The sequence below is a fragment of the Lolium rigidum genome, chromosome 4 (assembly GCF_022539505.1).
Source record: "Lolium rigidum isolate FL_2022 chromosome 4, APGP_CSIRO_Lrig_0.1, whole genome shotgun sequence".
NCBI classification, from domain to species: Eukaryota; Viridiplantae; Streptophyta; class Magnoliopsida; order Poales; family Poaceae; genus Lolium; species Lolium rigidum.
Genome location: NC_061511.1, coordinates 158,367,975 through 158,385,000, shown reverse-complemented (window position 1 = coordinate 158,385,000; position 17,026 = coordinate 158,367,975). Strand labels below are relative to the sequence as shown.

Below are 17,026 nucleotides of genomic sequence, written 5' to 3'. Positions count from 1 at the left end.
AAGTGCCTCTAAAAGTAATTAGGGGCATTTTGATCATCTATTGGGGCAGTTTGAAGTGCCTCTAAATCTTAACTGTGTAGTAGTGTCGGGCTCTAGCAGCCACCGCCCCTAAGGGCAAGTACGAGATGGAGCACATCGCCGCCCCTAATATTGTAGTCCTTTGCCGTCTTGTCATCGGCCATCTGCTTGCCGCCGAAGATGAGCCTCTGCTGCACGGGCGGGATGCCCTCCTTCTCCTCGACGCGCTCCTTGATCCTGTCCACCGTGTCCGTGGGCTCGATGTCGATCTCGATCTCCTTGCCGGTGAGCGTCTTGACCTTGATGGTGGTGCCGCCGCGCAGGCGGAGCACGAGGTGCAGCGTGGACTCCTTCTGCACGTTGTAGTCGGCGAGGGTGCGGCCGTCCTCGAGCTGCTTGCCGGCGAAGATGAGCCGCTGCTGGTCGGGCGGGATGCCCTCCTTGTCCTGGATCTTAGCCTTGACGTTGTCGATGGTGTCGCTGCTCTCCACCTCCAGCGTGATGGTCTTGCCCGTCAGGGTCTTCACGAAGATCTGCATCTTCTCTGGATCGCGTGCTTGCTGTTGGGGCGAGCGAGTCACGAGTTGCTGCGACGAACCTGCAGGAGAAAAGCTCTAGGTGTTCCTGTGTTTCGCTTTGGCTGCTTTGGAACGATCGACGAGTTGTGCTGCCGGGGTCGCGTCTCGCGTGCGTTTATATACATGAGTGGACCGAGCAGTACCTGGAGCTTGCGTTCGAGTCGGGTTAGGGTTGGGGACTTGGGTGTCCGATCCGCGACGTGATTTGCTTCTTCATCTTTCTCGTACTCCTTTCCAGTCCGTCCTCAACCTCAACTCTCGTCTTTGCCGCCGTGACCTGCTACGTTCGTCCATATAGCCTCGTCCGGCAGGACCGGCACCCTACCATCGTCCTCATCAGCGTATTGTCCACCAAATTACATCTGCGCACGTACCGTAGCCTCCTCCGCCTGCGTGCCGAACTTGGTCCGGAACAATGGAGTCTACGAACGATTGTCGTGGGCCTTCTGCGATGACAAATCCACCATGTGTGCCGGAAGATTCATCTGAAGATGGTCGATCTGCAGCACGAGCATCTCCTCCTCCCCTTCCCTCGACCAGGCCACTCCAATCGTCCGCGGAGGGCTCCTCTGAGCCGAATCCGCACCGCGGCCAAACGTAATATTATTTCCTCGTCTTTGCAATATCACTTTCTTGATCTACCGTTGAGCTTGTGACCAGCTATTGTTACCCATGCTGGCTTGTTTTATTTCAGGAATGATGCCGGTAACACTGATGAACAAAATATTGGTGAAGATGGGCAAAGCATTGGTGATGGCTCTGTGCTCGTTCCTCCATACATGTAAATAATCCTCATCCCTTCCGGTGTTTAGTTTGTAGAGAGAAGTACCATCCATTAACATTTATTTGAAATCAATTTCTAGTTTGAGAATCTGAATAGTTTAGTTGGAATGTTTCATCTAATGTTGAGCTTTTTTTACCCCCTCGCCGGCTTATATTGTTAATCAGGTTTCCTGACTTTTATTTTTCAGTTATAGTGATGATAGTGATGACGATGAGGATCCTTTCCTTACCGATAGCTATGGAAATTTAACAACTTGGAGATTGAGTGACATGGAGGCAGCATTCGAGAAACATCTTGAAGAAGAAGCAAGTAAACCAAAGGTGGAAGAAAAAAAATTATCCAAAGAAGCAGAAATATTAAAGCGTGACGATGATCGTAAGAAGAAGTTCATGGAGTATGCTTTGCAGAAGTATAATGATGAAGACGATCTTTCCGGGGTTTGTGCTCTTTTCCTTTTAATTTGCAACCCTTTATCTTGAGGGCATTAATTCCCATGTTATAATAGTCTGAGAAATGTTTTCAGGAGATGCGCTTTGTGTTTGGTGAAATCAAAGGAGAAGTTTACGTCATTGAAGATGGCCTGAAATTCTATGAACATTTCAACTTCACAGCTAAGCAGGCTGGTTCCACGGTTTTATTTTTCGCTGAAGTGGTCCCAAGCGGAGACACTTGTGATGTTCTCTGCTGCAAGCCTTTGGATTCTGATGACAATGGTATGTTTCTAAATTTTGCTATAACTAGTAGTAAATATGGTAGTGCTATACAATGACTTGTTGGATGAACGGGGTAATGATTTACCTTTAATATGTTCGGAACTTTATTTTGACATGCTAATGGTAGGCTAGTTTGTATAGTTTGTCTGTTAATCTGTCCACGTACTTGTCGTGCTTAGAGTGGATTGTTAATCTTAAATATTTAAAACCTTACAAAATGACTTCTTAAGTCGGAATCCCAATCATATGTTATGTGTGTAAATTTACTACCCTAACCCGATGCTTTTTCATGTGGGGATTGACTTTGCAAACTGATATTTTCATATAAGGGGATTAACCTACAGCTGATGTGGATACCTGGTTAGGTCCCCCTAGGTCCGTTACCTACGCATGATGCACCATGTACCAAAACCCCTCGGCCTGCTGCCCTCTATCAGGAAGTTTTGCTAAAAAGGACCACTTGCCTCACTGAATTGCCAGAAAGGACCATCTCTGAAAATAATTGACAAAAGGGACCACCTGCAGCGTGACGGCATGCCGACCAGCCGACACGTGGCGCGTGCCGGCACGGACGGAGGCGGCAGGAGGGTGCCGCCAGAGCCACAGGTGGCAGGCTGCAGTAGACGGCGCAAGCGAATGGAAAGGCACATGCCACCAACGCATGCTCCACCACGTCAGCGTGCCTCCACATGGTGTGGCGGCATGGCCCACCACCACGTCGTTTCCCGCGCCGGCCTCGCGAGGTGCTCCGTCACGTCAGCCTGCCTCCACACGGTGTGGCGGCATGGTCCACCACCGCGTCGTTTCCCGCGCCAGCCACGCGAGGTGCGCCGCCACGTCAGCATGCCTCCACACGGTGTGGCGGCATGTCCCACCACCGTGCTAACGTGTCGCCACCCATGCCGGCGGCAGGTCCTGCCGCCACGGCACACGACGGAATGTCGCCACGTGTCGCCTGGGGTCCTGCCGCCATGTATAGGGTGGTCTTTTTTGGCAATTCCGTTCACAGGTGGTCCTTTCTGGCAATTCAGTGGGGCAAGTGGTCCTTTTTGGCAAAACTTCCTCTATCAGTTCCCACAAGGCCACAATCGGCCACCCACACCTTGCCCAATCAGATCACTTACCCGCCTTGGTCCTTGCAAGTCTGTTTGTAATTAACACAACAACGTTGGCCTGTCCGTGTGTGGTAACCACCGGAAGCAGGAGTGTGCAATTAATTGTGTTTACTGAAGCACCATAATAGGGTTTTTTTATAGAGGTTCATGACATGTTAATCTCTCAAATTTGTAGTTGTTCAGTTATCACACAAATCACATGTGGTTAATCACTTGGTCTGCACTCTGCATATATTTTGTGTATTGATTGGAGGCATGTATTTGTACTTTCACTGTTTTAATCATATACTGAGCTGGTGATACTAACTAAATCAGGACTTCAGTTCTAGTATATATTTTTTTTAGAAACAGTTCTAGTATTCTGGTCATCCTACTAGAGAAGCCAGAGCTATTATCAGAGGCGGATCCAAGGGGGGGCGAGCGGTGGCCAGGCCACCCCCATGGTTCGGCCACCCCCAACGAAATGCAGCAGGGGCCACTAGTTGTATACCTGTATCAGTCCTAATACTCCGGCCATTAGCACAACTGCACAACGCTTAATCCACATGTTAAGCGAGCAGACTAGCATGTTATCTGATGGGCCAAACCCAAAGCAATTAGGCAATGCCCAAAGGCCACAACTCCTCTTACGTGCTAGCATAGCTGCCTACGAAACCCATCTACTCGATCCGTCGATCATATTCTCCTCCTCGCCCGCTGACCAGCCGCACACGCTTTCTAGATTGAGCATCGCCGCCGCCATGACACAATCGGCCGGCCGTACAGCGGTACAGGACTCGAGGGTCGCTGCCAGACCCTGGTCGCTGCATCAGTGATTAGCGAAACTGTGTTACATACACTTTTCTGTCAAATGTCGACGACAACTAAGACCTGGCGCGCGCACATCACGCCGCCACGCTCTGTTCCTAGCCTGATCACTCCAAGGTATTGGTGTATAAGTACTGCAGATGCTACGTTCCAGTTTAATTACTGAATACAATACTTTCTATGTGCTAGTTTGTTTTGCTAGTTATAATAGTTTACTCACTATTTTGTACCAATAGAGTTGCTTGTCATGAAGAAGAGTACACTGCCAATTAGTAATTTTTTCAAGCTAGTTGGTTTGAGCTCCACCTCTACTGCTGAAAATGCTAGTCCACAATGAATTAACATTACAAAGTAGATGCTTTTTATGTGGCCATTGGTCAACTGCAACCATAGATCAAACCTTTTCAGAAATGAAGTTTATGAAGACATGTTTCGAAATAAAATGGGTGTCGACTTTCTTTCGAGATTACTATTAGATCGACATGTAATAATATACGACAATTACATGGTTATATACATTTTGGGAAGTAAATTGCTGCAAACATCAACATTGACATGATTATTGACTTGTTTGATAGGCCCAGTCGTAGATCTAAATTCAAATTAGTAGACACAATAATTGATATTTTTCGTGTTCTACCTATTTTATGGTCATTGTGTTCTTCGCCCCCCCTATGCTCAATTCCTGGATCCGCCCCTGGCTATTATCCTGTTATTTCGAAGATCGGTATACCATGAATGGATCCCATGCACACAGGCATCCTATTCTCATACTTTTTGGAAAATAATGTGTATTAGGAAGTCTAGAATTTTACAGGTCAGAACCGTATATCATCTAACATTTGTTTTGTTTTTGAAGGACACTGCCTTAGCTGTGAGGATCAGAATTATGTGACCTTGAGGCATCCAGCTGATGAGGCTCTGTATGTTGGAGGTCATGAGGATTGCCAGTTCCCGTTTATTTTGGAGAGTAGCAGTGAGGTATCGTGAATCAAGCTGACATGCATCTTTTTATGCTGCCTTTTGCCTTCAATATTTTCTATAATATGCATTATAATGCATTTCACATTTTCAGGATGACTCCGATTGAGAGGAAGATATGACCGTGGAGAAGGCCGTCTTCATTCACTTTGCATTTTAAGGTCTATATGATGCATCTTGTGCAAAGAACATATTTTGTGCCATGGGCAAGCAAATACAAACGCTCTATTTTGTTAATTTAAGTGCTGAATATGTTCTTGTAACCCAACACTAGCTCAATATGTATATTTCTTCCATGAATTATAAGCACCCCAAAGGACATGGACGTGTACATGTGCATGGGTTTTGAAGTTTGAAAATATGGAGAATACCCCATATGCAATGGGTATACGTAGGTAATATATGTAAAATATGTACATCTTATTGTCTAATATAGAGTGGATTTGGGGAGGGGTTCAACATCTGCATCTAGGGGGAAGAGAGAAAATTCTGGAACTCACCACAATCCATTCCTTCTGCATACAATGTATAGGCTTCCAACTTATATGTTGGACCCTATAATCTTTATAATATTACATATGGGACCAACCCACACTCCCTCTCAAGATGAAGAGAAAATTCTTATGAGCCCAATCTTGTCATATATTTTTAGAAAAGATAGAACATTTACACCTAACAAAAAATGCTCTAAAACAATCTTTAAGTGACCGGGTTGGGTTTTGGTAACAACCAACCGTGTACACCCGTGGTATATATAAATGAAAGATTGGATCATAATGGTAATGGTTTAGTATTTTTTTTTAATCTCTATATACCCTCCTTGTCAAATTATTGTGTGTGTTGTGTGTACGTTGCTGATCAGAGCCGATGTTATTTTGTGCAGGCAAATGCATAGTATAGAGAAATAGCCAGATTATTTATGCAAAATACCATAAATATCTAGTAGTTCACTGGGATCTTACCATCCAAATTTATTGGAATGGTCAAGCCTAGTCAGTAGGAAACACAGTCCAAGCAACAGAATTACATGCAGGGACAAAATAATATTGAGTGCATGATAGGTACACTTAATTTGTAAGTATATGGCATCGGTTTATGTACACACCTACACCTGCAAAGGGACAATATATAGGAGCGAATAACATCACCAAACTCTACAATAGTGATAAATAGCATAATTTTTTAAGTAATCTGAACTTATTTGTGGCTTGTGAGTTAGCTATTATTTTTCAATGCCTATGAAGTGACTTCTCGGAGGAAGAAAAATTCGAGTCTGTTTTGCATGTCCATGGCAATATTTTTCTCATGCCACTCTTTTACATATATAGATAGATCAATAAACGTGCTTATGCATGTGTTTTTGTGATTGTCACTTGTAAGAATCAAAATTCAGACACATATAATATGAGAAATATTTACCGGGGTTGCATCCTTTGATGAAACAGCGCAGAAGTGCCATAAGGTAAATTTGATTGAGTTTTATCAGTTAGTATTTTCATAATAATGAATATTTATTCTTTGTATAGTATACGGAAACATATTCACATTTATAGGAAGAGAAAGATATGGCTCAGGCACGATGATATCTTTCATGATTAATCTACAAATATTAGGTATAACTTGTGTGTAAAATAAAAGTAATTTGATGGATGATTTTATGTATTTTTCTATTTCACGTATTAAAATATTTGTTACATTTTTTTATAGCAGAGTGTAACAACTGATTAAAAAGGACTTTTTTTTTTGACCTGGGAGAGAAAATACAAATGCCCTGTAAACAAATTTCAAGTGTCGAACATGTTGTTTTAACCCAACACCGCAACACTCAATATCTGTCTTTTTCCATGAAATTATATAAGCACTGCAAAGGGCATGGACGTATACAAGGGCTTTGAAGTTTGAAAAATATACAGAATACCCCATGTACAATAGGTATACATAGATAATATATGTAAAATATATACACCGTAATTAAATCCACTCTCGAAAAGCCAGGGAAGATCAACAACACTAAGTTTGGACAGTTAGATTGTTCAAAAAAAAAGTTTGGACAGTTAGAAGTCGTGTGGTGCTCTAGTTTGAGACTACTTGAAGAAATCTGCTGATTGTGGCTTGAAAGGGCCGTACTTTGAGGTATAACATAATTATTCAAACGGGCCATCGTGACATTGATACTAATATGTTGTTGAGCTCAAACTTCATAGGGTCAGTACTACTATCTAACAATAGAGGAGTCGATGTAGTGACAACCCTAATGGGAGTCATTAAGTGGGTGTAGAGACAAACTGGCTCATCATGTGGACACAATAGGAGTTTTCCTAATGAATGATATCTAAATAGACAAGACTATCAACAAGAATATAATAGCGAGTTGGATCAGAAAGAGGCTCAATGCCATAAGCTTGTAGGTGAACATTTAGCTCCATCGGTGTCTCCAAATTGCGGATCAATAAGATATACAGAGATAAAAGTATCATGGATATAATTATCTTGGGATATGAACGATCCACTTTAGCTAGATGAAATCTTCATCTACTCACTGAGACGAGCATTTCCGTAGGCAATCAAATCGGAGTCATCACCAATTATGATCATGCCATCAACATATAGAAGAAGAAGAGTCTAAGCATGGGAAGAAAGGTTTACGAAGAGCGCATGACCATGATCACTTGTTCAAAGGCCATTAAGACAGCAGTGAACCCGATAGACAATGACCCTAGGTGGGTGCATTTAGAAATCCTCGTGCAAATAACCATTAAGAAAAAATTCTCGATGTCAAGCTGAGAGACGGACCATTTGAAAATACAAGTCACAACAAGGTATGAATAGTAGACATGTAAACCTTATGAGAAATCATTAGTTTTTTTCGATAAAGGGAATATATTAATATTATAAGATACCAATTACACCCAGCCTTAACAACGCAACACCCTAATGGCAGTACGGATGCATACAGCCAAAAAATAGAAAAGAAAACTAAGAAACAAAAGTCCCGCTATAGATCCTAGGCCTAGCAATAGCAATACAACCACCACCAAGACAACACCTGAAATGCAGAATCTCCAAACACGACGCCTCCAAGAAGGAAACAGTGCGCCAGCGCCATTGTCGCCCGACCAAAGATCTTAGGTTTTCCCCCTGAAGATTGTCCCCGCTCTCAAAACAATGCCTCCAGCGAGGTCATTGCCAGGCACAACCAGTTAAGGCTAGACCTTGGGTTTTCACCCTGAAAGGTAGGACTCTGGACTTCACATGTGTTGCCGCCCCCACTTCCATACCACTGTTGCGGAGCTCGGGACAGCAAGCAAGTCCCTCAACAACGTAGAGACTTGAACCTCCCTTAGCTAGTCCTCCGCTCCGGCCGTCACGTTATTCCCTTCTTCTGACTACATCATGGACCAAAATATCTCTTGATGCCAACACAGAACAGAGCTTCGCGCCGCTCCCTCCAGAACCAATCCGTCGGAATAAAAATATGGGTGCGCACGATCGAATACCACCGATCCAGCAAACTCCAGGCAAAAAAAGCATTGTTACATTCGCCGGTGGTGCCTTCCGGAACTCAACACTCCTGCCAGATCGAGAAGGGCAAACCTCAGGTAAGTCTTCATCTTCGCCCAAGAGAGACCCCAGGACCGCCGTCTTTATTCAGGTCGAGCCTCCACGCCGGCGACTGATGGCGTGTATTTCACACGTTCGTTGGGCAACCCCAAGAGGAAGGTATGATGCGCACAGCAGCAAGTTTTCCCTCAGAAAGAAACCAAGGTTTATCGAACCAGGAGGAGCCAAGAAGCACGTTGAAGGTTGATGGCGGCGGGATGTAGTGCGGCGCAACACCGGAGATTCCGGCGCCAACGTGGAACCTGCACAACACAACCAAAGTACTTTGCCCCAACGAAACAGATGAGGTTGTCAATCTCACCGGCTTGCTGTAACAAAGGATTAACCGTATTGTGTGGAAGATGATTGTTTGCGAGAGAAAATAGTAAAAACAAGTATTGCAGCAGATTTGTATTTCGGTATTAAAGAATGGACCGGGGTCCACAGTTCACTAGAGGTGTCTCTCCCATAAGATAAAAGCATGTTGGGTGAAAAAATTACAGATCGGGCAATTGACAAATAGAGAGAGCATAACAATGCACATACATGACATGATAAGTATAGTGAGATTTAATTGGGCATTACGACAAAGTACATAGACCGCCATCCAACCGCATCTATGCCTAAAAAGTCCACCTTCAGGTTATCATCCGAACCCCCTCCAGTATTAAGTTGCAAAGCAACGAGACAATTGCATTAAGTATGGTGCGTAATGTAATCAACAACTACATCCTCGGACATAGCGCCAATGTTTTATCCCTAGTGGCAACGAGCACAACACAACCTTAGAACTTTCGTCATCGTCCCGGTGTCAATGCGGGCATGAACCCACTATCGAGCATAAGTACTCCCTCTTGGAGTTAAAAGTAAAAACTTGGCCAGAGCCTCTACTAGTAACGGAGAGCATGCAAGATCATAAACAACACATGTGTAATAACTTGATAATTAACATGACATGGTATTCTCTATCCATCGGATCCCGACAAACACAACATATAGAATTACGGATAGATGATCTTGATCATGTTAGGCAGCTCACAAGATCCAACAATGAAGCACAATGAGGAGAAGACAACCATCTAGCTACTGCTATGGACCCATAGTCCAGGGGTGAACTACTCACTCATCACTCCGGAGGCGACCATGGCGGTGTAGAGTCCTCCGGGAGATGAATCCCCTCTCCGGCAGGGTGCCGGAGGAGATCTCCGGAATCCCCCGAGATGGGATCGGCGGCGGCGGCGTCTCCGGAAGGTTTTCCGTATCGTGGTTTTTTCGCATCGGGGGTTTCGCGACGGAGGCTTTAAGTAGGCGGAAGGGCAGAGTCGGGGGCCGACGAGGGGCCCACACCACGGGCGGCGCGGGCCCCCTTGGCCGCGCCGCCTTGTGGTTTGGCCACCTCGTGGCCCCACTTCGTATGCTCTTCGGTCTTCCGGAAGGTTCGTGGCAAAATAGGCCCCTGGGTCTTCGTTTCGTCCAATTCCGAGAATATTTCGTTACTAGGATTTCGAAACCAAAAACAGCAGAAAACGAGAACTGGCACTTCGGCATCTTGTTAATAGGTTAGTTCCAGAAAATGCACGAATATGACATAAAGTGTGCATAAAACATGTAGGTATCATCAATAATAGGGCATAGAACATAAGAAATTATCGATACGTCGGAGACGTATCAAGCATCCCCAAGCTTAGTTCTGCTCGTCCCGAGCAGGTAAAACGATAACAAAGATAATTTCTGAAGTGATATACCATCATAAACTTGATCATACTATTTGTAAACATATGTAGTGAATGCAGCGATCAAAACAATGGTAATGACATGAGAAAACAAGTGAATCATAAAGCAAAGACTTTTCATGAATAGTACTTCAAGACAAGTATTAATAAGTCTTGCATAAGAGTTAACTCACAAAGCAATAAATCAAAGTAAAGGTATTGAAGCAACACAAAGGAAGATTAAGTTTCAGCGGTTGCTTTCAACTTGTAACATGTATATCTCATGGATAATTGTCAACATAGAGTAATATAACAAGTACAATATGCAAGTATGTAGGAATCAATGCACAGTTCACACAAGTGTTTGCTTCTTGAGGTGGAGAGAAATAGGTGAACCGACTCAACATAAAAGTAAAGAGAATGGTCCTTCAAAGAGGAAAGCATCGATTGCTATATTTGTGCTAGAGCTTTTATTTTGAAAACATGAAACAATTTTGTCAACGGTAGTAATAAAGCATATGAGTTATGTACATTATATCTTACAAGTTGCAAGTCTCATGCATAGTATACTAATAGTGCCCGCACCTTGTCCTAATTAACTTGTACTACCGGATCTTTGCAATGCACATGTTTTGACCAAGTGTCACAATGGGGTACCTCCATGCCGCTCGTACAAAGGTCTAAGGAGAAAGCTCGCATTTTGGATTTCTCGCTTTTGATTATTCTGAACTTAGACATCCATACCGGGACAACATGGACAACAGATAATGGACTCCTCTTTAATGCATAAGCATGTGGCAAAAATTATTATTCTCATATGAGATTGAGGATATATGTCCAAACTGAAACTTCCACCATGAATCATGGCTTTAGTTAGCGGCCCAAAGTTCTTCTCTAACAACATGCATGCTCCAACCATGAAGGTGGTAGATCTCTCTTGCTTCGGACAAGACGGGCATGCATAGCAACTCACATGATATCCAACAAAGAATAGTTGATGGCGTCCCCGAAACATGGTTATCGCTCAACAAGCAACTTAATAAGAGATAAAGTGCATAAGTACATATTCAATACCACAATAGTTTTTAAGCTATTTGTCCCATGAGCTATATATTGCAAAGGTGAATGATGGAATTTTAAAGGTAGCACTCAAGCAATTTACTTTGGAATGGCGGATAAATACCATGTAGTAGGTAGGTATGGTGGACACAAATGGCATAGTGGTTGGCTCAAGTATTTTGGATGCATGAGAAGTATTCCCTCTCGATACAAGGTTTAGGCTAGCAAGGTTATTTGAAACAAACACAAGGATGAACGGTACAGCAAAACTCACATAAAAGACATATGGTAAACATTATAAGACTCCATACCGTCTTCCTTGTTGTTCAAAACTCAATACTAGATGTTATCTAGACTCTAGAGAAACCAAATATGCAAACCAAATTAGCAAGCTCTAAGTATTTCTTCATTAATGGGTGCAAAGTATATGATGCAAGAGCTTAAACATGAGCACAACAATTGCCAAGTATCAAATTATCCAAGACATTTTAGAGTTACTACATGTATCATTTTCCAATTCCAACCATATAACAATTTAACGAAGAAGAAACTTCGCCATGAATACTATGAGTAGAGCCTAAGGACATATTTGTCCATATGCAACAGCGGAGCGTGTCTCTCTCCCATAAAGTGAATGCTAGGATCCATTTTATTCAAACAAAACAAAAAGCAAAAACAAACCGACGCTCCAAGCAAAGTGCATAAGATGTGACGGAATAAAAATATAGTTTCGGGGGAGGAACTCGATAATGTTGTCGATGAAGAAGGGGATGCCTTGGGCATCCCCAAGCTTAGACGCTTGAGTCTTCTTAATATATGCAGGGGTGAACCACCGGGGCATCCCCAAGCTTAGAGCTTTCACTCTCCTTGATCATATTGCATCATACTCCTCTCTTGATCCTTGAAAACTTCCTCCACACCAAACTCGAAACAACTCATTAGAGGGTTAGTGCATAATAAAAATTCACATGTTCAGAGGTGACACAATCATTCTTAACACTTCTGGACATTGCATAAAGCTACTGGACATTCATGGATCAAAGAAATTCATCCAACATAGCAAAAGAGGCAATGCGAAATAAAAGACAGAATCTGTCAAAACAGAACAGTCCGTAAAGATGGATTTTATTAGGCCACCAGAATTGCTCAAACGAAAATGCTCAAATTGAATGAAAGTTGCGTACATATCTGAGGATCATGCTCGTAAATTGGCGTAATTTTCTGAACTACCTACAGGGAGATAGACCCAGATTCGTGATAGCAAAGAAATCTGGAACTGCGCAGTAATCCAAATCTAGTACTTACTTTTCTATCAAAGACTTTACTTGGCACAACAAAACTCAAAACTAAGATAAGGAGAGGTTGCTACAGTAGTAAACAACTTCCAAGACACAAATATAAAACAAAAATACTGGAGTAAAAACATGGGTTGTCTCCCATAAGCGCTTTTCTTTAACGCCTTTCAGCTAGGCGCAGAAAGTGTAACTCAAGTAACATCGAGAGATGAAGCATCAACATCATAATTTGTTCTAATAATAGAATCATAAGGTACCTTCATTCTCTTTCTAGGGAAGTGTTCCATACCTTTCTTGAGAGGAAATTGATATTTAATATTACCTTCCTTCATATCAATAGTCGCACCAACGGTTCGAAGAAAAGGTCTTCCCAATATAATGGGGCAAGATGCATTGCATTCAATATCCAAGACAACAAAATCAACGGGGACAAGGTTATTGTTAACCATAATATGAACATTATCAACTTTCCCCAAAGGTTTCTTTTAGCATTATCAGCGAGATTAACATCCAAATAACAATTCTTCAATGGTGGCAAGTCAAGCATATCATAGACTTTTTTAGGCATAACAGAAATACTTGCACCAAGATCACATAAGGCATTACAATCAAAATCTTTTATTCTCATTTTAATGATGGGCTCCCAACCATCCTCTAGCTTTCTAGGAATAGAAGTTGCAAGTTTTAGTTTCTCTTCTCTAGCTTTTATGAGAGCATTTGTAATATGTTTTGTGAAAGCCAAATTTATAGCACTAGCATTGGGACTCTTTGCAAGTTTTTGCAAGAACTTTATAACTTCAGAGATATGGCAATCATCAAAATCTAAATCATTACAGTCTAAGGCAATGGGATTATCATCCCCAAGGTTGGAAAAAATTTCAGCAGTTTTATCACAAGCAGTTTCAGCAGTTTTAGCAGTTTCGAGTAATTTTGCGCGCTTTGCACTAGGAGTAGAAACATAGCCAACACCAATTATTTTACCATTGATAGTAGGAGGTGCAGCAACATGTGAATCATTAGCATTGCTAGTGGTGGTAATAGTCCAAACTTTAGCTACATTTTTCTCTTTAGCTAGTTTTTCATTTTCTTCTCTATCCCACCTAGCACGCAGTTCAGCCATTAATCTTATATTCTCATTAATTCTAACTTGGATGGCATTTGCTGTAGTAACAATTTTATTTTCAATATCCCTATTAGGCATAACTTTCGATTTCAAAAGATCAACATCAGAGGCAAGACTATCAACTCTAGAAACAAGAATATCAATTTTATTGAGCTTTTCCTCAACGGATTTGTTAAAGGCAGTTTGTGTACTAATAAATTCTTTAAGCATGGCTTAAAGTCCAGGGGGTGTATTCCTATTATTGTTGTAAGAATTCCCATAAGAATTAGCATAATTGTTACCATTATTATAAGGATATGGCCTATAGTTATTACTAGAATTGTTCCGATAAGCATTGTTGTTGAAATTATTATTTTTAATGAAGTTTACATCAACATGTTCTTCTTGGGCAACCAATGAAGCTAATGGAACATTATTAGGATCAACATTAGTCCTATCATTCGCAAGCATAGACATAATAGCATCAACTTTATCATTCAAGGAAGAGGATTCTTCAACAGAATTTACCTTCTTACCTTGTGGAGCTCTTTCCGTGTGCCATTCAGAGTAATTAACCATCATATTATCAAGAAGCTTTGTTGCTTCACCAAGAGTGATGGACATAAAGGTACCTCCAGCAGCTGAATCCAATAAATTCCGCGAAGAAAAATTTAGTCCTGCATAGAAGGTTTGGATGATCATCCAAGTAGTCAGTCCATGGGTTGGGCAATTTTTAACCAAAGATTTCATTCTTTCCCAAGCTTGAGCAACATGTTCATTATCCAATTGTTTAAAATTCATTATGCTACTCCTCAAAGATATAATTTTAGCAGGGGGATAATATCTACCAATAAAAGCATCCTTGCATTTAGTCCATGAATCAATACTATTCTTAGGCAGAGATAGCAACCAATCTTTAGCTCTTCCTCTTAATGAGAAAGGAAACAATTTTAATTTTATAATGTCACCATCTACATCTTTATATTTTTGCATTTCACATAGTTCAACAAAATTATTGAGATGGGCAGCAGCATGATCAGAACTAACACCAGAAAATTGCTCTCTCATGACAAGATTAAGTAAAGCGAGGTTTAATTTCAAAGAATTCTGCTGTAGTAGCAGGTGGAGCAATAGGTGTGCATAAGAAATCATTATTATTTGTGCTAGTGAAGTCACACAACTTAGTATTTTCAGGGTTGGCCATTTTAGCAGTAGTAAATAAAGCAAACTAGATAAAGTAAATGCAAGTAAACTAATTTTTGTGTGTTTTTGATATAGCAAACAAGATAGCAAATAAAGTAAAGCTAGCAACTAATTTTTTTGTGTTTTGATATAATGCAGCAAACAAAGTAGTAAATAAAATAAAGCAAGACAAAAACAAAGTAAAGAGACCGAGAAGTGGAGACTCCCCTTGCAGCGTGTCTTGATCTCCCCGGCAACGGCGCCAGAAAAAGAGCTTGATGGCGTGTATTTCACACGTTCGTTGGGCAACCCCAAGAGGAAGGTATGATGCGCACAGCAGCAAGTTTTCCCTCGGAAAGAAACCAAGGTTTATCGAACCAGGAGGAGCCAAGAAGCACGTTGAAGGTTGATGGCGGCGGGATGTAGTGCGGCGCAACACCGGAGATTCCGGCGCCAACGTGGAACCTGCACAACACAACCAAAGTACTTTGCCCCAACGAAACAGTGAGGTTGTCAATCTCACCGGCTTGCTGTAACAAAGGATTAACCGTATTGTGTGGAAGATGATTGTTTGCGAGAGAAAATAGTAAAAACAAGTATTGCAGCAGATTTGTATTTAAGTATTAAAGAATGGACCGGGGTCCACAGTTCACTAGAGGTGTCTCTCCCATAAGATAAAAGCATGTTGGGTGAAAAAATTACAGTCGGGCAATTGACAAATAGAGAGAGCATAACAATGCACATACATGACATGATAAGTATAGTGAGATTTAATTGGGCATTACGACAAAGTACATAGACCGCCATCCAACTGCATCTATGCCTAAAAAGTCCACCTTCGAGGTTATCATCCGAACCCCTCCAGTATTAAGTTGCAAAGCAACGGACAATTGCATTAAGTATGGTGCGTAATGTAATCAACAACTACATCCTCGGACATAGCGCCAATGTTTTATCCCTAGTGGCAACAAGCACAACACAACCTTAGAACTTTCCGTCACTCGTCCCGGTGTCAATGCGGGCATGAACCCACTATCGAGCATAAGTACTCCCTCTTGGAGTTAAAAGTAAAAACTTGGCCGAGCCTCTACTAGTAACGGAGAGCATGCAAGATCATAAACAACACATGTGTAATAACTTGATAATTAACATGACATGGTATTCTCTATCCATCGGATCCCGACAAACACAACATATAGAATTACAGATAGATGATCTTGATCATGTTAGGCAGCTCACAAGATCCAACAATGAAGCACAATGAGGAGAAGACAACCATCTAGCTACTGCTATGGACCCATAGTCCAGGGGTGAACTACTCACTCATCACTCCGGAGGCGACCATGGCGAGTGTAGAGTCCTCCGGGAGATGAATCCCCTCTCCGGCAGGGTGCCGGAGGAGATCTCGAGAATCCCCGAGATGGGATCGGCGGCGGCGGCGTCTCCGGAAGGTTTTCCGTATCGTGGTTTTTTCGCATCGGGGGTTTCGCGACGGAGGCTTTAAGTAGGCGGAAGGGCGGAGTCGGGGCCGACGAGGGGCCCACACCACAGGGCGGCGCGGGCCCCCCTTGGCCGCGCCGCCTTGTGGTTTGGCCACCTCGTGGCCCCACTTCGTATGCTCTTCGGTCTTCCGGAAGGTTCGTGGCAAAATAGGCCCCCGGGTCTTCGTTTCATCCAATTCCGAGAATATTTCGCCCCGGGATTTCGAAACCAAAAACAGCGAAAACAGAACCGGCACTTCGGCATCTTGTTAATAGGTTAGTTCCAGAAAATGCACGAATATGACATAAAGTGTGCATAAAACATGTAGGTATCATCAATAATAGGGCATAGAACATAAGAAATTATCGATACGTCGGAGACGTATCAGCGACCATCCCATCCTGGCCACAGTTGCCGCCGGAGACACCAAGCGCAGATCGCGTTGTCCGGAGACAAGGCACATGCCCTGGGCTCCGCCGCAGCCGAACGCCAGCCTTCCACCGGCGACATAAAGGATGGTCATACCTTCCTCAGCCGTCGCTGGCTTCCACACCTCTCCACCTTGCCGCCGAGACGCAGTGACAGGTCGAAAGACCCA

The 17,026-nt window shown here is 42.7% G+C and overlaps 2 protein-coding genes across 2 annotated transcripts in view; one reads left to right on the top strand and one right to left on the bottom strand.

Moving 5' to 3' along the window:
* Positions 1–557, bottom strand: part of LOC124706129 (ubiquitin-NEDD8-like protein RUB2) — a 39,982-nt gene extending 39,425 nt beyond the window's left edge. Inside the window, exon 1 of the mRNA XM_047237790.1 lies at positions 104–557. Within this exon, the coding sequence (XP_047093746.1) occupies positions 104–557 (454 nt within the window). The remainder of the gene's footprint in view (positions 1–103) is intronic.
* A 490-nt stretch (positions 558–1,047) lies between these two features.
* On the top strand, positions 1,048–5,105 carry LOC124647691. The gene is made up of 6 exons (XM_047187592.1): positions 1,048–1,193; positions 1,291–1,377; positions 1,568–1,817; positions 1,904–2,093; positions 4,875–4,996; positions 5,091–5,105. Exons 1-6 carry the CDS (start codon positions 1,048–1,050, stop codon positions 5,103–5,105), a joined length of 810 nt encoding a protein of 269 aa, XP_047043548.1.
* The last annotated feature ends 11,921 nt before the right edge of the window (positions 5,106–17,026 follow it).

Coding starts and splice junctions, on each gene's coding strand:
- LOC124647691 (XM_047187592.1), top strand. CDS start 1,048: ATGACAAATCCACCATGTGTGCCGGAAGATTCATCTGAAGATGGTCGA. Junction 1,818..1,903: donor ATGAAGACGATCTTTCCGGG/GTTTGTGCTCTT, acceptor AAATGTTTTCAG/GAGATGCGCTTTGTGTTTGG. Junction 2,094..4,874: donor TTTGGATTCTGATGACAATG/GTATGTTTCTAA, acceptor TTGTTTTTGAAG/GACACTGCCTTAGCTGTGAG.